Below are 23,035 nucleotides of genomic sequence, written 5' to 3'. Positions count from 1 at the left end.
AGCCTGTGTAACCATACTAAAAGCACCGGCAAGCACTAACTTAGGTGCCACTATGCTGGGAATCTTAGTTCCAACTTGAACCACCACCCACCCACCACCACCATCTTCTCGCCATGTGGTTGACCTACCGCCTTGGATCGTGCATGCTCCCTTGGTGCCTTCGGCCCTTTAGTGCTCAATCCGTCATGTCACTTGCGTACCCCGGTTCCAACCTTAACTTCACGACGATAGTGACCTAAAGAATGAACATTGACATGTTATTCATGTCTATGTGAATGTTGCCTTGTTGGTTTTGAATCACTCCCATTGTTTCTGCTGCTGCTTTGCTGCTTACACCTTGTGCGGGAGTGGCATTGGTGGGTCAGCCCAGCCTGACAAGTTGCCAAGAACAATTTTGGTGTGCTTCTACCGAGGCATCAGGCAAAGATGCCGTAGATGCCATGGTTGCCTACATAATCATACAACAAACTACACGGAATTCTGGCCCTTGATTTTGATGCAATGTTTTAATCTCTAGAATGAAGGCTGTCATACCACTTGGACTTGAGTTTCTTGCAAAACACAACGCCGCAATCTAACCACAGAACCTCCACCCTCTTTCCATGGCAGTCAAATCAGGGTATTTATGCCCTGTTTGTGCGTGGAATAAGAATGTACAAGACTGGTATCAGCCCGGCAGCACCAACGTTGACGCTGGATGCTGCACCTCATCGCTCGGCCCATGCGTAGGCGCACACAGCAGCCACGCCCTCTCTGAAAATCAAAACCCGTGCCAAAAACAATGCATGACGCAAAAAAGCATAACCACCTCGAGTCGCACCTCATCTCTCGATCCCTCTGCCGGCTTTTGCCATGCAGTGCTCAGTCAGTCGATAGAATCGTCAGGCTCGTCATGGAGAAAAGAAAAAGATAGCCCAATTGTTTTCTTGCTTGCAAGCCAAGTCCAAGCCGTCAAGGCACTTCGATCCTCGTTACAATCCTGAGGTCCAACTGCCAATCCCCTGCTCGACGCCTTCAAGATGCCCTGGCCCCGCCCCCGTCACAGTGATCCGGTTGCGCTTCATTATTCTCCACCACTCCCACCTGGGTATCATTATGTAGCACACAGCTCCGCCCCAAACAGTGTTGGAGTGCTCATGTCAGGCCACTATCGCCTGTCCTAGTGTGGCGCTGGCCCCACCGCAATGCTTAATACTGTCTTTGCTGGTAGACTTGGCCTTGCTGTCCATAAGGCGAGTTGGGGTAGTTGTAGTTGCCCAGCTGTCCGTTCCCTTGGGGATAAACCATGCCGCTCTGTGGTTGCGCATATTGTCCCTGGTTGTGTCCTTCAGCAGCTTGATATCCGATCGGTGGCAATGATGGTCGGCCCCCATTTTGTTGGTAGCCCTGACCGGGTACTTGATGACCACCGTTGTCCTGTCCATCTACTTGGTTAGACTGAGCCGCTGATCGTTGGCGGTCATCTTCGGCCTTTCTGGCACTCTCTTCCTCCTTCTTGCGTGCTTTCCATTCTTTTCGGATTTCCTTGAATTCTACAACAATAATTAGCCTCATCCCTGGTCCACGAAGCGCGGGCATGGCGCGACAACAAGGAACGCTTCTATCAGCTGCACCGTGCTCAAAAGCGCGACTTCATACCTTCTGGTGTACGTTTGGTCCCATGCGACTGCATCGTCACATGCGCGTTCAGGTGGTTCAATGTGCCGTACGCTTTTTCACAACCGTTCCAGCCGCACTTGTACATGCGCTCAATCTCCTCATAACGGCGACGGGGCCTCTTGTGCTGCTGCGCACCAGGAATGGGGACAAAGGAATATACCTGCGCGAAGATGACATTAGTTGTGTCCCAGTGGGATGAAATAAATCACATGTTTAACGTACCTGGCCAGGGCGTGACGCGGCCGATGTCTGTGGAGGGCCGGCGACCCCAGGGCCTCCTGGGTGAGGGTAGGGGCCAGGCATGCCGTGCTGAGGAGGGTAGCCTCCCCATTGCTCGTGTGGAGGACGTTGCTGCATATAAGGGGGATGCTGAGGCTGGTAGGCGTGCTGCATGTCTTGACCCTGGGGGTAGGGGGAGTAGGGCGGGTATGTTGGACTGGCTTGCGAAATGGAGGGATCTATAGGCAGGTCCGAGTTAGATCTCTGATGGGAGGTGGAATTTAATGATCCATTTGGATTTCCATGGGGAGCTCCATCTGGGAGGGACAATGACGGACTTGGTGGTTGTGCCATTGCTCCTACGGCTGCCTGGTGAGGCGCGTGAGGGTACTGGCTATATCGCAGCTGGTCTGATGGAAAGCCTGACGAGCGCGCCGACGACGGGGTGAGTCCGTAATCAGACTGAGGGGTGTTGGTGCTGGAGATGTTGGCCGACCGAGGATCTTGGGTGGCGTAGGTCGCGACAGACGACTGATCTGATGACACGAAGTTCAGAAGAAGGTCGCGGGAGATAATTAATGGCGATGCTAACCTGACTGCGCGTAATCGGATGGCCCTCTGTCCATCAAAGGAACTTTAACACTGTGCTCCGACGGTCGCGAAGGAACCAAGGTTTGTGAATGTTAAAAAGATGCTGGCGTCGAGAGTGACGCGAGGATGAGTTGTTGGATCGAATGATAGGTAGGAACTTCACCCAGGTGATCAAATGTCACAGTCCGCAATCCAGCGGCGAGTGACGAGCAATGAAGCAATGCTTAGATCAAGAACCGGTGAATTCTTTATTTCCCAAGGACACCCTTGTGCTTGAGCGAGAGTGGAAAGGCCCCAGGCAAGCTAGTGCTGGTGTGGTGGACAGGATGGAGTTCGATCAGCAACGAGAGGAAAAGTGGGCTGGGGCGGCAGACGTGGACTAGGAGCACGAGGAGGGCCTCACGCAGCCGATCGGCCGGCTTCGCAGTTGGTCCGGAAGAATGTCGATGGGTGATCTCGAAGCGGAAGCAGAAGCAGGGGCAGTAATGACAGAGGCTCCCACCAACGCGAACGGGTTTGGGTTAGGAAGCCCAAGGATTTAGTAGGAGACGGTGTGGTTTTGTGGGCGAGCTAGCTGGGAGCTTGCACAGACCAAGGGCTACCGTCTCGCTGGAGGACGATGGCGCGACAATGGAGGCTAATAAAGGGTATGGAGCTGGGGTGGGTTGGTGGGAAGAAAGAGCAGACAAGCTCGCGAACTAGCGAGGGGGTTAAGTGCTCCTGCTGCTTCGGCCCCAAAACCTCCGTGCCCAGGCAAATGATGCAGTGCGGTTAGAGCCCCAAATAGGCTTTCGGAGTCAACCTGGGCGCGCCAGGCTTTTGAACAATGTTGTTGAGTGTTGCGCAGGTGATGGAAACAGCGGTCGGTCCTTGACAGAAGGGATTACGAACAGGGACAAAAGGGTAGCAGGCAGGTAACCGAGGTCAATGTGACTTGGAAGTTCGTTTTGTCTCGCTGGGAAGTACTCCGTGGAGGGAGTCCAGAATGGACTAGGATGATGGGTCTGAACGAGGATGCAGGATCACAACGCACGCGGGCGAGTGACTTGTTTTTCTTGTCGAGTGGGTCGTCGACGCCAGCGGCTGGTGTTCTGAATAATAGACAAGGTCCAATGGCAGGTCAGAAGGCGAGCCAGGAGGAGCAGCGTGACTGGCGCAGGACAGCTCGGAGCCTGGAAGTTTTCGTCTTGAATTCGCAGATGATTGTAGGTGGTGGTTTTGACTCCACCCTGGAAAGAGGGCAGGATGCAAGAGACGTAGGTAAGTGAGTGAGTCGTGCTTGAGTGGTGACAAGGAAGCCCCTGGTCGTGGTCAAGGTGGCAAGCCCGGAAAATGGAGGAGCGAGTGTAAAGTTTAATGGCAAGCGTGAGTTTATGAGTGGTGATAGCGTCAAAGAGTAGCGCGACAGCGGCAACTAGTGAAAGCTAGCAAGGGTGGCGCTGGTGGGTATGAGAATGGGCTCGGGGACCTTGGTTTCCACTTTTGAACCCAAAGGCTGCCAAATTATCTGCAGGCAAGTCGTGGAGAAGGTGCAATCTTGTGGTCTCAACCCCGTCACGGTCACTGGTCACGGTCACGCCTGCCTGACAGGACGAATGCACGGGCTGTGGCGAGATGAAGCGGGCACCTCGGACACCTTAAGAGGACTTTGGTGCAGGCGGTAGGTGAGTGTGTGAATTGATATGTGATGTGTGGTTAGAGGAATTCTGGTGTATTTTTTTTTTGATTTGAGTTGGTTCGACGGGAGAGGTGAAAGGTGCGGACGACGGACGAGGCAGGTGGATGAAAAGGCTTGGTGTTGGGGCGGATGTGGCAGAGGAATGGACAACACACTAAAAACTGCGTCGATTTCGAGGGATGCTCGAAAGCCACACGGGGCGGGTGTGTCGAGTGAAGCAGACCAAGCAGATGAAGTGAGTGAGTTGCTGTGGTTTGATGGGATAGGCGGTCTGGCCTGCTGAATTGAGACCACAAACAGAGAGTGGTTAGGGGTGGAGTGGTGGGTTGTTGGTGGAAGCGAGAAGTGAGGTGAAAAGGTGGGAGCGTTGATTGGGCACAAGCAGAGGCTGAGGATGGATGGATGGAGACCGGAAGTTGGGTGAGGATCTTGTAGCCTTGGATGCAGACGCAAAGAGAGAGCATGCCAAGTCAAGCAGAAATAGTCTGTGCTATGGAGAGCCAGCGTGGAAATGAGTCAGACAATCTTCACCGAACTTGTTGCTTGGAGGCGAATGAATCAGGAGTACGCATAGTTACGACTTATCAGCCAGGAATGGCTGATGGGCGGAGAGAAGGAACCAGCAGAACGGATGCTGGGGGCATGTGTGTGCCTATTGTTCGGTGCCTATGGTAGGTGCATAGCAGTTACTGGTCTGCTTGGATGCCACCCCACGTACTCCGTATTGTTCAATACACCACGAGCTTCAATTCTTGGTGTTATTCAAGTGGATCAATATGTCACTTTTCTAGACCTTGATACTTATGGAACATGAGCCAGATTCTATAATACTATTGGTGTTGGGGGATAGCCCAGGCAGCAAGGAAGACAGGATGACTGAGAGTGGATGTCAGAGTGAGTGAGCGTGGCGAGTGTCAGGTGCAAGAGAAAGCAACAGTCACAACAAGAAGGCGGGTGAGTGGTTGGCATGAACGGGGTTGTGACACTGCCGCCAAGGCATCTATACAGCTGGCTGGGTGCTCCTCAGGTGCAAGCTTCGTTGCAGGTCAGGGCTGGGGGCGGGTTCCAGGCGGGTGTCGATGGCAACAAGGCCTATCTAGGCCTACAGGCACTATCAGATCGTAGCCCCAGTCAACTGCCCAAGCCTGCCCACCCCTTCCTTTGCGCAGGGAGAGTACGGGGAGTTGATGGTCAAATTGGGGGGCTGATTAGGCCTGAACCCCCAAAGGGGGCGTCGGCCGAGGGGCCTCGGGGCCCTGCAGGAGCGTCTGAACCCCCAAAAGGCATGAATCCTTCAGGGCTGCGGGGCGAGGAGCATCCCTACCATGGAAACTTCTCTTGGAAGTTGTGCAAGGGTGGGCCGCTCGGGTAGGTTCTGACTTCTAACTGTGGCTTGAGGCTTTGTCAGTTGTGTCTTGCAACTCATCGACTCTCACTGGCCAGAGGTTTCTCGTCACTTGGTCATGTTACAGTTGGATGCCTGCACGATTTTCGAGACCCTGGGATACGTCGAATCGCAAGGGTGCGTGTAAGCGAATCCAGTGCATCGACATGTCGCATAGTGAGCCGCTCAACCTGAACCAATGAAGCGAGCTGAGAGATGAGATGGATGTGGGAGACTGGGAGATGAAGGGAGACTGGACTCGAGGGTGATTGCCAGGCAGCTTGACGACTGACCGTGTCGGGTTAGTAAGGTTTTTGGGATTTGAGTGCAATTACTGATGTGCCGGAAGGAGGGTGCGGGTCTCCTTTTCCGAGTGCGAGTCCAGCGCGCGCGTGGAAGAAAGATGGATACAGCGATCATCTCTGTCAAAGCCATTGTAATCTGCCCATCAGTGCCACCAAGCATGCGCATGATTTGCACGGCACATGACCAAGCATTGTCTCAAGAACGATTCTTGATGGTATTGAACGTCGGGCATGAGAATATAGTCGTATTGTGTTGTTATTGTGAGAAATCTACAATGTAGTCATGTGTGGTTCCAAGGTGCCTAGGCACGCTACTGAGGGTGCCTGGGTATGGTCAGACTGCGTAGCCTCGCGGGCCCTGCCATGCCTTGCTTAAGTAGAGCGAAGAAGACTCGGAACATTATTACGATTTTGACGCTAGCACAGAGTTGTGCATGGCTTGCCAAATCAGGCCCACCAGCCGCAATCCATTCCTTGGACATTATGGTGCAAGGCCGAGGCTTTCCGCCTTGCAGGTATCTCCCTACTGTATTGTACGGAGGTACATGTAGTACCTGTAGGTCGTGGTGGCTCCACGGCTACTCGTATGAGTTCACCTCTTCTTGTCCCGCCAGGCGCATGCCGGCTAACCACATCAGGTAATTTTACTTGGGCAGCATGGGTTTGTACATACCTAGGCTAGGTACCTTAGGTATCTACACATACTCCGTAAGAGGAGAGAGAAAACGCATACGCATTCCCATCTGAACGTACCTAGGTAGGTAAGCAGGTTGCTACATGGGCAGTACTCGTACTGCAAGAATGGGTGTTATAGTCAAGGCCAGAGGTAGGTAGCTCGACAGGTACCCAAGGTACTCTGTCGACTGTAGTCAATGGCATGTTCGTAGAGGTAGGTACAGGACTCCGTCCTTCACCTGGAGTGGAGATGGTGGTCCGTGGTCCCTGATGGGCCGCGGGGCCTTTTTACGAGGCACGCTCCCAGCCTGCCGTGCACGTCTGGCATGGTGGCATGCTATCCACCAGGCTAGTCGGCTCGAGAGAAATACTCCGTACTCGTACCCTCTCTTCTCATTCTGTACTCCGTACAGTACCTATACAATCCCTGTTATCCATGACAGGACTGCAGGTGCCACGCAACGGCAACAATCAGCAGGACTGACTTGGTGAGGAATATCATCGTGATGATGCATGGCCATCCCATCTTGCAGATACGGACTACTCCGTCATGCCACCACTCGGGACTGGGGACTCGTCTGTCTTCCGGTGTCGACGTTTCAAATGAGGAGTCTGGATGGAGAGATGATAGCCGAACAACGTGCTGTTGGGTGAGTGAACTCTGCTTAGCACTTTGCCAAATCGGGATTTTCCGGTAGTGCATGTTCTTGGCGTCATGGGTTGTGGAAAGCGCGACTCTCTTCAATTGGTCATCGCGTTTTCCTCCGGCACGATCTACAAGCATTCGTGCCTTCCCTCTCGCTCTTCCATTTTCCTGCCTCTGCACCCTTTCTGCCTTTCTTCCTCCCAACAAGTTTCGCGACTTTCGTCACGGTTGCTGCTTGGCATTAGGCTTGGGTAATATCATACAACGACTTAGGTAATGATACCTGCAACTCATCACCGATCGCGGCCTGCTTGATCGGTAGCGATTCTTGAATCAACTGGCTTTGTCCATGCCCAGCCCACATCCCAGTCGAAGGCCGAGGAGCCACCCCCCTACCCAAACCTGCCATGTCACCGCCCTCTGTAGGTGTGTGTAGGAGGCTGGGACCCACGCATGCCCATGCATACCCATATTGTGGTATTGCTTGGTGATGGTGAACCACGTAGCCTATGACTCTGCCATTTGTGGACATCGCACACGTACCAGGTTACCCTTTCCGATGCTCGATACCCAGGTCCTGACCCGAGTTCGAGTTCGAGTTCGAGACGAGAATGCTGTCTCGGTACTGTACGTCCAATAAAGTCCCAAAAGAAAATAGATCACTTCTTGAGCATGGGCGACGTCAGTCGAGTCCCCTTGTCAGTAGGCAGTTGCATTTGCAGCCTTAAGCACCACAACCACTGGCCTCAGTCGCCTAATCCAAACTCCCGACTGGCCAGTGGTTACTTGTCACCCCAGTCCATGATCCAGACCCTGTAATGTCACTCTCTGATCCCCAAAAGCATGGTCTCTCTACCTTGAGTGTGGTACCCTTTGCATACGAGAGAAATTTCCCGGGAGGACTTGCATTCCTCGTAAGCTAATGTGAGAGACCTGGCACCGTTCATTTCGTGGTGGTGTTGGTTCTTCCATTCTTCTGCATACTTGCACGAATTGACAATGATGATCGATCGAAGTCACTCAACTATTTGGACCTGGCCCACTTGTCTACGAACAGTCCAATCGCCAATTTCGAGCCCACTACCGCAAGCGTCTCTAGCGTAAAAGTCTCAGGAACAGTCCTTTTAAGGGTTGCAGATGGCCGAGGGGCTACATATTGACACCCTTTGCGTCAAGCTGCTCTAACAGAGTCTCGAAGGCCAATTTCTATGCCAATCCACCGCCCTACCATCCGTCTCCTTCCCCTCCCACTTTGCCTCTTGAGTTTTGACAGCGCAAGCGACAGATTTCGGCCATTCTCGTTGGCTGATACTGCGCTAGGAAAAGGATTAGCGAATGTTACCTCTTGTTGCCCTTCCTCCGTACAGCCCTAACGCAAGGCCAAGTGTCTCTGTTGGCCCACGTGTGCTGCATAATCTGATGGAGTCAACCTGCCTTAGGATACACTGCTTGGTCGCCACGCTTGCGACATGGTATACATAGCCGCACGAGTCATGTCGCTGCGGTGCTGGTTGTGTGTCAAGGTCAGGAGTCAATTGCCTGCGAGACTTCAGCTCGAGGGTGTAGAACCACCTCTAGTTTTGAAAAAGGCGGTCCAGATCGTTAAGCCACAGCAGCTCCCGTAGTTGGCATCGAATGGACCTCGATCACGACCACGCAGCTCTGATATGCATATGCAACATTAGGCTCTCTCTCTCGTGCTCTCTTCAGCTAGCCAGCGCGGCTGCTCTGGCCAGGTCGGTCTAAACATGCATGACCCTCGATAATAATTATATGTCCCTTGGCGGCCATCCTTGATATTTGCCTTCTCTTCGCTTAAGTACTTCCCAAGTTCCCACACCACACCGAGTCGAACTGGTACCGATGGACCTTCCCCCCTTTTGGTATGAGGAAGTGTAGTAAAAGGTGTGACTTATCTTTATTCTCTGATACGGAGTATGTATTCATTCTGGGGCAAATCAAAGACCTTCGTGGCCTTGCATGCGCCAAATCGAGTTGAAACACTGGTCACGTGCGGTTTGACGATAGCCACAATCCTCCACCTTTGCATTCTGTCCTCCCCATGTACATTGCATCTACCCCTAGAGGCAATGCTGTGGGTCTCACATGGCATCCCCCTCATTCTCAAATCTTTCTCATCTAGATGTAAATTTCTTTCAAGGCAGAGAAGCTGTGCAAAAGATAGAGCAAATTGAATATTCGCCACCATGTCGATGGTTCAGAGTTTGGTACTAACAAACAGCCGTAGGACTAACGGATAGTCTACGTTTAGTGCCTTCGCCCCTGTATCCCAGCACTGGGGTTGAGCGGGCATGACGGGTTGGAGAGAACGTGCTCACTAATTGATTAGTTTCAGACCTCTCCGCTTCCAGACGCAATGTCATCCGAAAACAGGGGACATATGAAGACAAAGGCTGGCGTATAGAACCGAAATCCTTTTGCTCCTTCACTATCACGCCACAGGAAATTACTTCTGGGTGACTTCTCCAAGAGTCGCTGTGGCCAGAAACATCCTCGGGCAAAAATAGGATGCTTTCTGCAACGAGTATAGTGTGTACCATCATAGCCAAGAGAAACTATATGGCAATACGCAAACGTATGTATCTCGATTGCTTTTTTTTATCCCTGTCCACGTGAAATGATTTTCGCAGCGGCAGCCCGTCCACCCCGTAGCATGAGTTACACATACAGCAAAACCGACCATCAATGTAAAACCCAGGAGCTCGGCCATGCGCTTCACTCGAGCCAAAACAAAAAGATCTGGCCCTTGAAAACATCCTATGATCTAGAATGTTAAGTGTCACATATCAGCTCCCATGATATCAAGCACCACAATGCGCCCATTATGGCCTCTTATTCCCCACGCCCTACGGTGGAGAAACATCATACGCGTTTGGACCTCTTGCATGCAGGCCACAATGCTGGTAACAGCGTGTCGAGAGGATGGCGCAACTTCACATTATTCAAGCTGCCATGCTAGTCAGTGTCCTCCTTGACAGCAGTGATGAAAATGGTCCGGTTGCTTCCATGTGACCGGAAAATTGGAATGAGAAAGAAATGATCACGGAATCTTCCGAATGGCTGTGCCCCGAGACGACGATACCACCGTAGGAAGCTGGCGGCGTCACCGCTATGGCCTCGTCGTGACTTGCTGGCCCATCAAACGACACAGCAAAGAGTCCATGCAATGATGCCCAATGATGGCTACTGGAGAGTTGAAACTCTCCCCACAGCATCCAGCCAAACAATACTCCCACGAACTCGGTGCAACCTGCTAATGGCCACAGACGGCTAAGCGACCACTCGCGTTCAGATTTTACCAAAGGTGGGGGATGTCCTGGTCAACCTTGCCAGGGTCCCCTGTCGGACGCTGAACACTGCATGCAGAGAGACATGATCCCAAATTAACTCGGGCCTAACAATCCACCAGAAACATCAACACGGCCCATGGGTCAAAGCAGCAGCGGAGAGGTGCGTGCAGCCATGGTCTCCAGGGATGGGTTACCCGATCCAAACAATCTGCTCTCGAGAACAAGTTCTCTCCTTCTGAACTCCACCTAAGGCTCCTGCAACAGCAAATGCAATCTTATTCATGCTGCCGATAACAAAACGGGGGCGAGTATGGCTGGCGTGATGCACCTAGCTGAATTTGGCTAAATAACTTCGCTGAACCTGCGGGGCCTCAGTGCTCCGTGCAGATGATCCTCCATTGTCATGAAACCCCGTTCTCAAGCTTTCTGGTTAAGCGAACCCTGGCATGGTCAAGGTGGGGCCAAACCGTTCGACTTGCCTCAAAGCAGCTTGTTGGATTGCCTGTAAACCCGTCTTCAGTGCGCGGCCTTTTTCTTGGCCATTGTATTCCTCGGTCGGGCCGTCCTTTTCTTGCTCTCGCCGCGGTTGCGGTGCCAGCCATCGGACGCACACCGAATTCGATGGTGACCTGGGAACTCTCGAGGCTAAAAGAACCAGGATCAAACTTCAAGAATGCCAGAGCACCCGCGAAATGACAATTTCATCTACTGCTTCGGAAGCGGAACACGGCGACGGATTTATGCCCCAATATGTTGGAGGTATTCTGGCAGTCCAATAATGGAGTTTCGGCCAGTAATGCAGGCCGTCGACACCAACAATAATCACCTTGGACGCCTCCACAAGCTTCAAGAATAATAATGATAATGGAAATTGTCACACACTGGGCGGCCTGCAGGATAGAGCTTGTTGCCTCAAAATGCCTAACCCAATCGTCAACCGAGATCCAAAATTGCAAGCAAAATGGAGGAAGCTTTCCAATTCCCACCAATGCTAGCAGGAAACCTCCGAGTCGCATGAATTGGCAAAGACCAAGTATGCTTTTTAGTTGCAAAAGTCAAGTTGTCAGAGTCTCCATTGCGGTTCCTCTGGTCTATTCCGTATATTGGCGCATCCACATACCCAAACATGATGTACTCGGTACTCTTGACAGCTTTTTACTAGACAAGTCAAAGTAAGTAGAACCGCAAGTATCCGTGCCCTTGGGGAAATACCCACAAGTGCTCTGAGTCTCTTTGTTCATCACCGATCACCATCGTCGCCCTTTGCATTCCAGTAGAAAACAAAGAATAGAGTTTTCATGTGTCGGTGTCATGATGCAGTCCCATTTCGCGGCATGTCCAGTCAACACCTCTCGCCATGAATGACTGGTCCTGTGTGAGAGCCCACCCACCAGACAAGCAAGAGACCAAGACTCCAAGAGTTTCTGCAGGTTGTCTGGTGATTAGGCTTTCATGCCTACGCATGTTGCTGCGTGTGTCCTTAACGGAGTGCATGCAATGCACTACGACGGTGCTATCTCCATACAGAAAGCAGGTTTAAAGCCATGTTTACGGATCAAGGTTATCCAGCCACCGCAGAGCTACTGGACTACGAGCGCGTCTTCCCCGACTCTGACGAGTAACGAGGGACATACTCTTGGTTTTGTAAGTAAGGTAAGTCCCAGCGAAGCCTGTATTCAACCGGTGTGCCTTTTCAGTAGTGACCTCCAACGATGGTGATGATTTCAGTCAGGCATCACACCTACTACATCCGCCGGAGAACGACTACTGTATATCCCACAAATCATTGGACGATGATTCCGGTTTGCAAACCATAAAAGAAAGGCGAACCGACAAGACAAGATTAGCTCGTCACGGGCTACAGGGCCACAGGGCCACAGTGCCCCCAAGTCGAAGCGCAGTTGACGGTCGAGGCAGTGGCACTAAGCCCCCGTGCCTTTTCCTTTTCCTCCCAGAGTAGCTAACAAAGTTAAAAGTATAATGATGGTATATGGTACAACGGTGGTCTGAGGGCCGCAGGCGACTAGACGAGTACCAGACGTTCAACAAATTCTTGGTAACAAGCTCACAAAGTCCCCCAAGGTTCTCCATGGGCGGCCCTCATGGCCACAAGCTTGCAAAGTCAGTATTGGATCCATCTAATTAATACAAGACTACACGTCACAAAGATTGTTCTTGGTTTCGTTTCATCCCGCGCGGTTTTCGGTGTTCCAACCCGCCCCGAGATGTCGAAGATGCAGCGATCCTCTTATGTCCTGTGATGGTGAAGCCTGGGCGTCGGTATATTGGAAGAAGGCGAACAGAACACAGTTCAGGTTTTCTTTGTGAGGATGATGAATGACGAGAGTGATGACAATGATGATTTTGGAGCGACGCTGTTTAAATCCTGTCCAGCACTAACTAGTGGATACACTCTAAGGTTCCAGACGGCGTCACTTGGATTTTAGTGATTCAGGAGCAAGCCCTGCTAGACAGAGTTAAAACCTGTAAGCAATTAAAAGCTGCAGCTAAATTGTTGTCGTCGGCAGGTTCGCGTTGTCATCGGCGTGCGGCTCACTTGACTCTGTTGTATGCGTACACAACTGCGCCCTCTATACATTGCCCACAAGCAGGTGCCTACACCCCCTATCGACATGATTCTCTGATGTTTATTTTGCTGAACCTGTTTTTTAACATGATGATCACGCCCCAGGCTGTCCACAGCAGTGGGGTTTAGCCAACGACAGTGTCTCGTCCCATTCCCATCCAGTCAGCTGAAGATCTCCATCCTCCACGTCCAAGGGAGCCGATCTCGACGAACATGGCAGGGAATCTGTGCATCACCCTTGCTGGAAATCTCGATCTCAGTCGTTAGATGTCCATGCCGCCTATTTACACAACCGACAACTGAATGAGGTCATGCTCGAAGCCTGCCATGAGAGGATAGATCCCCGTCGAAGCTTTTCTTGACCGTAGTGTAGACCAAGGGTCAACAGATCACCTCCCTCTCCCAAAACCATTCCTGCTTCATCCGTCGCAACTAACTCTACAATAAGACACTGAAGGGAGACAGTAGCGCACGCACTCGATTCCCGGGTTTCATTACTGCCAAGTTACGATCAAGAGCTATTCAACATCTTCCAACCCCTTCTACCCGAGCCCCTTTCCACCGCCTCCACCATGAACATGAATGACGGTCACAATGCTGGAAGAGCCTGGAGGGTATGACTTGCGTCTTGTTCGGAAGACCCCAGAGGCCCTCCGACGAGAAATCCCGGCTCAGGACCAAGACACCACCTATACAAGTAAAGGCCGAGATCTCGTTAAGACAGGAACAGTCCAGAATCCTCACTCCCGGAAATCTTTCGGAAAACAAAGGTCTTGATGATTTTGGAGGGTTTTACAAGGGTGGACAGGTCAACTTGCAGGCATTCGAGGCCAAAAATGAAGAAACAACACGCGTGACGTTAAATGGAATCAGTAAACAGATCTCCTGGCTTGAGTCAGCTCAACGAAAACTGTCTGTAAAGACTAGGCATAGCAATCAGGCTACAATAGTGAGGAAATATGGGCTATGATGGGCCATCTCCTGTCAAATGTATAACTACTATACTCAAGGAAGGTCCAGACTATTCTTGATCGATTCCACTGACATCACGTTGAAACAAGAAGAAACCAAATCGAACCACCTACTGAAGTATAAGCTAATCGGAGAGAAGGAGGGACAGAGACGGACTGGCTACGAGCTGTGTCTTCAGAAGAGCGCAAATATCTGACCAAGACGACAGACACACTGGTCTTGACATTAGACGTCAACATGCTCTGCTACTTCGATATCTGCGCCAACAGAGTCTACGAGCTTTTATTAACAAGGATATCACAAGTACGACGCCTCAAAGGTATAGTTCACCTCAGACACTGAGACTTTAGGTCTCGTTGTGCGCGGCGATAGACTCATCTATACTAAATATTTTTCATCCAAGACAGCCCTAAACGCGTCTTGGACTAAGGCTCCAACCAAGTTGCTTTGGCTCTCCTTCATCACAGTATACGTGGGCTCGTCAACATATCATCTCCAGCGTAGTAGAGTTAGGAGGGCGCAGGCAAGGCCACAGGGTTTTAATCCACAACAGCTTTAAAACAGCTTCAAAACAGCTTCTAGAGTGTCACAGCCGATGACATGCCACCAAATGGCTAGATACTGAGCAGAGGTCATTAGTTCGGCACATGCTTGAAAGCTAACGTATAAGGGCTGGGATACTTTAGTCTACGGCATCACATCATAAAAAGCCATTATCGAATTGATTCTTGGTCAAATACATATTGGGACTGCCAGTCTATACATCCAACAGAAACCAACTTCTTAGGACGGTGATTTTAATCAAGTCTGATAGAACCTGACCACCCGTTACTAAGCCCAATCTATCATTTCATTTACCTCTTTCTTGCAAGCTATCTCCTCAGCTAATGACACTCCATCACATCTAGCACATGTCACAACGGAGAGGAAAAAGGCACCATGTTGCCTCTATTGTGGAGGTGTGGGGCGAGCGAGCGATTCAGGTTGTATGATTTTTCATCAAGCATTGCTGGAACTCATTCGAAGCACAATGAGCTTCTGTGTCTATTGTTGTATGATACGCTCCTGTCTTCATGCGTTCAGTATCAAGGCATCTCTCCCGACACGCGTTCGCGTGGATGCTCACGTCCACACCGGACCAACATCAAGAGCTTCCGAAACGGTGTACACCCTCGCGAGCTCACAGCTCGATGTACAATCCGTCCGGACCAAAAACCGACCTCTATCTTTCTGTCATTTCCCCCCTAAAACGCCCCAACCGGTAAAGACAATGCAAAAGTCTATTGTGATATCTTGCAGCAAAGAGATGTGGCAAAATCAGGATAACACGAGTCGCCAGGGGCAGGTTAACGGTAGCAAGTGTACTGAGGGCACGTTTACCAGCGGCTTCGTCCGAGAGGTGCAGAGTTGGACGAGGTGAAGCCACCACCGCCGCCGCGGCCACGATAACCACCGCGGCCTCCGTAGCCACGGCCGCCGCCACCACCAGAGTATCGAGCCATCTCTGCGAGACGGGGGTCGATGTTCTGCTTGGACTCTTGCAAGATGGAAACGAGGTCCCGGGCTTGCTTGGCATCTATTGCTTGGATTAGTCTCGGTACATACAAGAGCTGGAGAGAGAGGACTTACTGTCAGTGGTGAACAAGGTGATAGCCGTTCCTTTTCGTCCAGCTCGGCCAGTTCGACCGATACGGTGAACATAATCTTCCGAGTTGTTGGGATAATCATAGTTGAAAACATGAGTAATGTCTCGAACATCTTGAAGTAAGGGTTAGCATGACAAAGCCTATGGAATCTTACGAGTCGTTGGGGACCATGTGTGGTCGTGTGAGCGGAGAAGCAATCTCTCTCTCAGGTACTCGGAGCATTATCCTTTTGAGATGGCCAATGTCCATGTCCATGTCCGGGGAAAGTTGGCAATTGTCTACGGTCCTGGGGAGAAAATCCTGGATTTGCAGCTTGAATGGTCAAGTAAGGATCCCACAACCTACTCGCAAATGCTATGCAAGGTGGTGGTCAAATATGCTGTGTCCTGGCAAACTGCAAACGCCAATCGAGATTTCCTAGGTCAGGACCTATGAGAACGCAGAGCCTGGACAGATTACGCAGTATCGAAGCGTAACGAGAGAAGAGCGCGGTTCAAATCACACGACGGCAATGGTAAAACATGTAACATAACACATTTAGAGGGGTGGGAAGGGGGAGAGGGGAGTGGTTTTTCAATCATACCAATACCACGGGATGCGACATCCGTAGCAACCATGACTGGGCTCTTGCCAGTCTTGAACTCGTTGAGGACCCAATCTCGTTCATTTTGTTGCTTGTCACCGTGAATAGCTGAGGTCCGAATTAGTAATACTTCGATGATTTATGGTGGACTGAGGACTTACAAAGCGCGGGCCAACCATCTTGGCGAAGGAATCGAGTAATGTCGTCCGCTACACGCTTGGTGCCAGTAAATATGAGCACCTTATTGTTGCGGTCTTCCATGATCTGTTCGAGATGCTTGGTCATACGGTCTCTCTTCTCAAACTCAGACACAACCTCCACAATTTGGGTGATGCGATGGTTAGCAGAGAGATCCATAGATCCGATATTGACCTGGATGAAATCGTTGAGGAAGTCGGATGCAAGTTGTCGCACTTCTTTGGGCCATGTTGCAGACCACATACAAGTCTGACGGTCTGGGCGAATTTGACCAATGATTTTGCGAATCTGAGGCTCAAAACCCATGTCCAACATGCGGTCAGCCTCGTCAAGAACCAGATATGTTACACGTCGCAGATTGGTCTTGCCGGCTTCCAGCATGTCGATGAGACGTCCTGGAGTTGCGATGCACACTTCGACACCGCGGGCAAGGTCTCTGATTTGACCGCCCTTGGGAACACCACCGTAGACACAGGTATTTCGAATGCGGGATGACTTGCCGAATTTTGTAATCTCTTGCTGGATCTGGACAGCGAGTTCTCGAGTAGGGGCGAGTACAAGGACGATGGGGCCATCGCCAGGAGCGAGTAGTGGTTGAGCATTGATGTGAACAATTGCAGGAAGGCAGTAGGTGAGAGTCTTGCCGGACCCAGTTTCTGCAATTCCGACCACATCACGTCCTGACAAAGCCATGGGCCAGCCTTGGGACTGAATAGCGGTAGGGTTGGGGAATCCCTGGGCTTTGACCTCAGACATCACATATCCTGGAAAAGCGGCCTCGTCGAATGTTTCGACAGGGCGAGGAACGTTGCGACCTTGGACTGTGATTTCTTTGGCCTTGCGGAACTCGTCGACCTCACGCTGCGACCGAGCAGTGACAGCAGGATCTTCCTTGTAGAAAGACTTCTCAAATTTGGGAAGTGTGGCGAGATCCCAAGTTTGAGTCCTAAGCCCTGCGCCCAGTTGAGACATTTTGTCACCACCGCCGCCAGAGTAGCCATTCGAGCCGCCGTAACCGCCGCCATAGCCGCCGCCGTGGGAATTGGAGTGACCATTGTAGTATCTATAAGACTGATTAGGTGCTATTCTGATAGGAGATGATGGGTCGGGAAGACCCCGGGGGTGACGAAGAGAAAAAAGGTGGAGATAGGTCAACATTGCAGCACGATCATTCTAGAGAACTTACCCGTTAGAATTTCCGTAGTCGCCGCCGCGCGAGCCACCGTAGCTACCTCCGTAGCCACCGCCGTAAGACATGTCTGGAGCCAGTTTGGCGGGTTAGAGAGAGATTGGATTAAGAAGAAAACAAAGAGAAAAGAGAAGACGTTGTTCAGAGGTCTGAAGAATCGACGAGCCCGAGTATTCGAGAAGTAAAGGATGGTAGAGAGAGCGGCGAGGATGAAACCCTTCAGAAATGATGGAAGGTGATGAGAAAAGCGAGATGGAGAGGATGGTGAAGAGGCAAAGAGGCGAAGACGGCAGAAGAGAGGGTGAAATTTTGGAGCGGCAGAGAAGGTTCTGCAGAGACTGAATTTGCCGCAGGAGCAGCCTAATGCCAAGACTGAATGCACCAAATCGACAAGGAAGGCGCGACCAGTTCCACGTGATCTGACACTAAAGGCAGGTATACCGAGAGTCCTTTCTAATCCACTCTCCTCCCGGCGTTCAATGACGTCGAATCTCGCTCGTACTGAATAAAGCCGACAGATACGACCGAGCCCGAGGAGGATCAACAGTCTGCCAGGCATCAGCGTCTTCCTACGGAGTACCTACGAATCCAGACCGTATTCTTGGTGGGTTTGTCGAGTTTCACGTATGCACATCAAAATCGCTTGAATATCTGACCTGTGATCTCAGACGGGGGAAAACTCTACAGCGAACGTTACAGTCTTCTGGATGCCTGTATCACGCAGGACTAAAGAGTTCTTCTGTCCGTTGCTGGTGTCCACGACCCTCACCAAGCTGGATCCCGTACGAGAGTGCATCCGGGAGTCAAATAGGGTACAGCCATATATCTTGGCTTTGTCATTATGGGAGCGAAACGCCGCCGCCTAGCCTTGTCATGTGTCGCCTGTCGTCGTCGCAAGGTCCGGTGTGATCGAACCTTTCCAACCTGTGTCCGATGTCAGAAAGGCGAAGTTGCTTGTGACTATGTGCCATATACTGGCGTCACCAAATCAACAGATACACTCCCCACTCCCTCAGATGCAAGTCAAAGTCGCCCTCGAGAGCAATCAGTCTCTTCGTGGACAGACGAAGCTACTGCTTGGCATGCTCAGTCTAAGGATGCTGCTCAGCAAACCCCAGCGCCAGTGCAGCAAACTGGCGCCGTTATAGCACCATCAGCTGCGCGTTCACCAGCTCAGTCTGCGCTGCAGTTACAGAAGCGAATAGAATGGCTGGAGAACTGCGTGCGAAGTTCACCTACAGGACGATTGCCGCCAGCTCACCTCACTTCCGAGCCAGACTTTCCTCGACTTGCTAGGACCTCTTTGCCTGTCGCATTTTCGCCAGACCAAAAGCCAATCTTATTCCGGGGAAAGGGCCTCAAAACCAAATACTATGGTCCTAGTCATGCCGCCAATATCCTTTCGCATTCCGACCAGCTATCTAATTTTGCCAAAGAAGTCCTGACCCGGGTTCCTGCCCTGGAGAAATCAAGAGCGGTCTGGAAAAAGAAAAGACATTCCCAGAACCACCATCCAACCCTCCCTGACCTAGCTGCGTTACTGAGACTGGTGCCCGAACCTACTCGGTGCGATGCTCTCGTCCAGGAATACTTTTCCAATTTTGAGACAACTTACCGCGTCCTCCATAGTCCCACCTTCTTCCAACGTTACAAGGAATTCTGGAAATCTCCTGAAAGCACCTCTCCCTCCTTTTTGGTCCAGTTGCTCCTTGTATGTGCCTGTGTCAACTCTGTTGTCCCCGGTGGCCCTTCAGGCTTCATCGGACGCAGCTCTGCTGCTCATCATGCCGCTGTGGAATGGATTGACATCTGTGGGCTGTGGCATGAGCAACAAAGCCACAAGCACGTGACTTTGGACAATTTCCAGGTGTGGGTGTTACTTCTCATCGCCAAACGGTTGAACCGTGTCAAAGTCAAGCGAGAATGGACATTGGCAGGACAAGTCTTGCGATCAGCCATGGCGGCTGGACTGCATCGTGAACCTAGTTTCCAACGTGCCTCCATTTCGGTCTTTGACCAAGAGATGCGCCGGCGCTTGTGGTACACCATTGTCGAGGTTGAATTACAAGCTTCGCTCGATCGTGGCCTATGTCCAGGGGTACAACCATATGAGTGGGACTGCTTGCCGCCAATCAACATCCACGATGAGGACCTCGATCCTGATATGCAAGAACTACCAGCACCCAGAGAGTTGACTGACCCCACCAGGACTTCCTTTTTATATCTAGCTCAGCAGACACTGCCACTTCGTATAGAGATATTGACACGCATCAACAGCGTACGGTTTGGTCTAGACATTGAGATGGCCTTGGACTACGACCAGAGACTAAGAGAAGCCCTCCAACGACTCCCTTTATGGAAAGACAAGTCGTCTGCTGTCGTTGCACAAGACCTGTCCAAATTGATACTTTATGAGTACATCATGCTCATCCATCAGGGTTTTGATAGGCATTCCAACGACACACCTGCAAGAAACTTCTACTCACATGCCGCACGACAGGACGCCGCATTGACAACACTGAAGATGTACGTCCGCATGCCTCTGAACCGCGCATTGGCCTTCTGCAACTTCTCAGAAGTCTTGTTCCGTGCGTGTTTGGCCGCATCCCACTGCGTCTGCATCTCTCATTCTAGCCACACCAGCTTGAATCTGGACCCGGAAAAGGCCTTAGAACTTACGATGGAAGGGTTAGGGGTTCTAGAGTCTCGAATAGGAAGGCTGGGGCAAGGTTTCTATGAATTTTGGATTGGGTCAAGTGCCGCCGGCCTCGCACGCAAAGTCTTGCCGGAATCGCCATCGACAGAGGTTTTGGCACAGCAAACTGCTGATCGGATTGCGAGACTACACGAGAATCTGATGTTGGGACAAGTCATTCAGCTGACTCCCGAGTCGATGGTCGACACTCCAGAAACTTCTTCCAAGCCCGACCACTCGATGCCTCCACCAAGGATGAACATGAATCCAGAGCCACCCGTACCCGACTTGGAAGCATTCATGGCCCAGCAAACATTCAATCCGTTTTCTGAGACACTCTTCGATTTTGACGTCGTCGACTTTTGGAACACAGATTACTCTGCTCAAATCTGACTTGGGTCACACGCCTAGATGGGCATCTTTTTTAACATCTTCAAACCCTAAATAAAGCATTTCCTCTGCTGAATTGGTGCCGTCGTCATGGATTTCGACCCTGACGTATCGCTTTGTGAGATCAGGTCTATATGTTGTGGGACGAGTATGCATGATTGGTCGAGTGGCTTGTACTTGAAATTTGTGATCGACCGTGTTCTCGAGCCGTGAACGTCTTTTCGCTCGGCATATGTCGTCCCAGATGTCCTCGAGAACATTAAAGTTGACCGAAAGCGGGTCATAAAACTCTGCCAAGGACTGAAATATGTTGTCGAGGTGCTCCAGTTGTGGATATAGCTTGATGATTTGGTCTATGAACCACCAACGATCTGGCTGACCTCGAGATGCATTGGTACCCACGATCAAGACATTCAACAATGTCGTATAGCAACGCGAGCTCATCATTTGGAGATTCATATTACACAGTCGATCCTTCAATTCGACCACGTTTGTGCGAATAACCGGAGCACTCGTGTTGAAGCTGATGGCATTAAGATAAACCCAGAAGAAGATGGCGATCTGATAACAACGCCTGATCTCTGAAAATTCGGTCTCGGTTAGTTCCCAACTTCCGGGGTCCATACGGTGAATCGCGATGGCGCTGTGGGAAAGGAGATTGGCGCTCGGACTTTCAGCACGCCATGCGAGCTCTCGCCCGGCCAGACATGCACGGTGACTATACCATTCACGATCGCATGACCACAGCTTTCTGTCCAGCTCGACAACCTCCTTTGACTGTCCTGGGTCATTGTCGTTCGTATAGCGGACGAAAAAGACCGAATCGTGATGGAGAAATGATCCTATGATGTTGACTCTCGACCTGGCCGGAGGTCAGTCCCAATCTCGATGCTTGTTGCTTGTGGTGCACTTGCACTGTCATTTCCTTCTCCAAGACCCTCTCATCAATGCCTTTGAGTGCTGTTATTTGTCTCAAAGCTTGATAATGCATCCTGCCAGTCTCTCCATCTGCCAGGAGGACCTATCGCAATCAACTGACCGCCCCAAAACATGTAACGCCAACTCAAAATCCGATTGCAACGATGAAGAGCATACTCACTGAAAGTCTGTACAGAAATAAAATAGCTTGGTAGCACGAGTCGTCGACGATGCTTGCGTTGCGGCTCAAGAGCGCGTTCAGCTCCGCAAGGCATCTAGTGTGCAAACGTAGCCACGGAGGAATAGGCCAGACCGACGGTGACCCTCTGGCTGGCAGCGGAGGAATCACAACACCAGGGCCCCTGTTCAGGAAAGGTGGTGTGTCAGCACGTTGAGCGCTTCCAGAATGTGGGTCGCAGTGCTCCTCATTGGAGTCATGACTCACCCTTTGAGCATTCCCGATTTGAAAACCGTCGTATAGGTAGCCAATGCATAGGCAAGCAGAGGAGAGGATTGAATCTGGGGTAAATTGTCTATCCACTGCCAATCCGGGATCAAGTGCGTCGCAAATGGTTGGATGACTTTGAGATAGAAGTACAAACTTGCCCTAACTTCACTATCGTAATTGCTGTTGGAAAAGGGGTCCAAGAATTGAGTTCCCGGTTCCACAAGACGAGCATTAACCCACTGTTCAAACTCTCTCCTTGCTATCGTCCACGGTTTACATACCGTTTGGCCATCTTCTTCGTCTTCCTTTACAGAGCCGTGCCACTGGACCACATTGATATCATTGATAATTGAGACTGTCCCTTGGTCGTCTTCGTCTTTGATTTGAGGCTCTTTAGATCGGCCAGGTTGGATGGGATGACTGAAGGAGGTCTCTCTGCTTAAGATGGCCCTGGTGGTGGAGTCAAGCGACAGCGATTTGCGGTTCACCTTGCTCCAACGGTTGTAACGAGAGGTAATATGAGACGCTATGGCAAAAGCGTCGTCCGACGTGGGCTGGGCTCCAAAGGTGTTGGGACCCTGGGTAATGAACAAGAGTGGTGGACGCGCACGTTTGGGCGACATCGTGTCCCAGGATGTCGCCAAACGGTCACGAAACTGAGACAGCGCTGATGCGCATTTATATCGGCATTGTCGACTCGGTCTTCAATGGGTACAATCGCTGTTTCAGCTGGTTGGTGCCCCTCCTCAAACTCTGATGACTTGTCCCGCCCCATCTCTAAGTAGTGGCACCGACTTGAGCTTACCTGGCTTGTCCTCTAGCCAAGCATCGCTAAGGCATCTCGGCTCTCATCCACTAGAACCGATTCTAGGCCCTGTACTAGAAATGGAAATCGACGTAACGGCCAGGCAGAGTTACGGGTCATTAGTCGCGGACAACTT

General features: G+C 51.3%; 4 protein-coding genes across 6 annotated transcripts; 1 reads left to right on the top strand and 3 right to left on the bottom strand.

The window, feature by feature from the left end:
• Positions 1-491: 491 nt before the first annotated feature.
• Positions 492-3,203, bottom strand: PV10_07680. 3 transcript variants are annotated; one of them, XM_016372612.1, is made up of 5 exons: positions 2,471-3,203; positions 2,217-2,414; positions 1,882-2,117; positions 1,639-1,819; positions 492-1,532 (listed from the first exon to the last, which is right to left on the bottom strand). In XM_016372612.1, the coding sequence occupies exons 1-5, from the start codon at positions 2,502-2,504 to the stop codon at positions 1,189-1,191; spliced, it is 993 nt and encodes a 330-aa protein (XP_016221944.1). In that variant the 5' UTR covers positions 2,505-3,203; the 3' UTR covers positions 492-1,188. The 3 variants fall into 3 exon arrangements, with proteins under 3 accessions (XP_016221944.1, XP_016221943.1, XP_016221945.1); XM_016372611.1 differs by having other exon boundaries at positions 1,882-2,414; XM_016372613.1 differs by having other exon boundaries at positions 1,882-3,203.
• An 11,657-nt stretch (positions 3,204-14,860) lies between these two features.
• PV10_07679 (ATP-dependent RNA helicase dbp2) lies at positions 14,861-17,955 on the bottom strand. Its single transcript, XM_016372610.1, has 4 exons — positions 17,641-17,955; positions 16,418-17,517; positions 15,657-16,364; positions 14,861-15,603 (listed from the first exon to the last, which is right to left on the bottom strand). Exons 1-3 carry the CDS (start codon positions 17,709-17,711, stop codon positions 16,129-16,131), a joined length of 1,407 nt encoding a protein of 468 aa, XP_016221942.1. The 5' UTR covers positions 17,712-17,955; the 3' UTR covers positions 14,861-15,603; positions 15,657-16,128.
• A 200-nt stretch (positions 17,956-18,155) lies between these two features.
• On the top strand, positions 18,156-22,287 carry PV10_07678 (uncharacterized protein). Its single transcript, XM_016372609.1, has 2 exons — positions 18,156-18,247; positions 18,312-22,287. Exon 2 carries the CDS (start codon positions 18,485-18,487, stop codon positions 20,729-20,731), a length of 2,247 nt encoding a protein of 748 aa, XP_016221941.1. The 5' UTR covers positions 18,156-18,247; positions 18,312-18,484; the 3' UTR covers positions 20,732-22,287.
• PV10_07677 (uncharacterized protein) lies at positions 20,349-22,729 on the bottom strand. The gene is made up of 4 exons (XM_016372608.1): positions 22,092-22,729; positions 21,828-22,008; positions 21,643-21,749; positions 20,349-21,590 (listed from the first exon to the last, which is right to left on the bottom strand). Exons 1-4 carry the CDS (start codon positions 22,715-22,717, stop codon positions 20,738-20,740), a joined length of 1,767 nt encoding a protein of 588 aa, XP_016221940.1. The 5' UTR covers positions 22,718-22,729; the 3' UTR covers positions 20,349-20,737.
• Between the last annotated feature and the right edge of the window lie 306 nt (positions 22,730-23,035).

This window comes from Exophiala mesophila, assembly GCF_000836275.1.
Source record: "Exophiala mesophila strain CBS 40295 unplaced genomic scaffold supercont1.5, whole genome shotgun sequence".
Classification (NCBI taxonomy): Eukaryota; Fungi; Ascomycota; class Eurotiomycetes; order Chaetothyriales; family Herpotrichiellaceae; genus Exophiala; species Exophiala mesophila.
Note: the sequence above shows the minus strand (reverse complement) of the source record. Positions and strands in the feature narration are given on the sequence as shown.

Coding starts and splice junctions, on each gene's coding strand:
- PV10_07680 (XM_016372611.1), bottom strand. CDS start 2,504: ATGGACAGAGGGCCATCCGATTACGCGCAGTCAG. Junction 1,820..1,881: donor CCGCGTCACGCCCTGGCCAG/GTACGTTAAACA, acceptor ATCTTCGCGCAG/GTATATTCCTTTGTCCCCAT. Junction 1,533..1,638: donor GACCAAACGTACACCAGAAG/GTATGAAGTCGC, acceptor TTATTGTTGTAG/AATTCAAGGAAATCCGAAAA.
- PV10_07679 (XM_016372610.1), bottom strand. CDS start 17,711: ATGTCTTACGGCGGTGGCTACGGAGGTAGCTACGGTGGCTCGCGCGGC. Junction 17,518..17,640: donor GACTACGGAAATTCTAACGG/GTAAGTTCTCTA, acceptor TCAGTCTTATAG/ATACTACAATGGTCACTCCA. Junction 16,365..16,417: donor AGATGGTTGGCCCGCGCTTT/GTAAGTCCTCAG, acceptor TTCGGACCTCAG/CTATTCACGGTGACAAGCAA.
- PV10_07678 (XM_016372609.1), top strand. CDS start 18,485: ATGGGAGCGAAACGCCGCCGCCTAGCCTTGTCATGTGTCGCCTGTCGT.
- PV10_07677 (XM_016372608.1), bottom strand. CDS start 22,717: ATGTCGCCCAAACGTGCGCGTCCACCACTCTTGTTCATTACCCAGGGT. Junction 22,009..22,091: donor AAATCGGGAATGCTCAAAGG/GTGAGTCATGAC, acceptor TTTCCTGAACAG/GGGCCCTGGTGTTGTGATTC. Junction 21,591..21,642: donor TTGGAGAAGGAAATGACAGT/GCAAGTGCACCA, acceptor ACCTCCGGCCAG/GTCGAGAGTCAACATCATAG.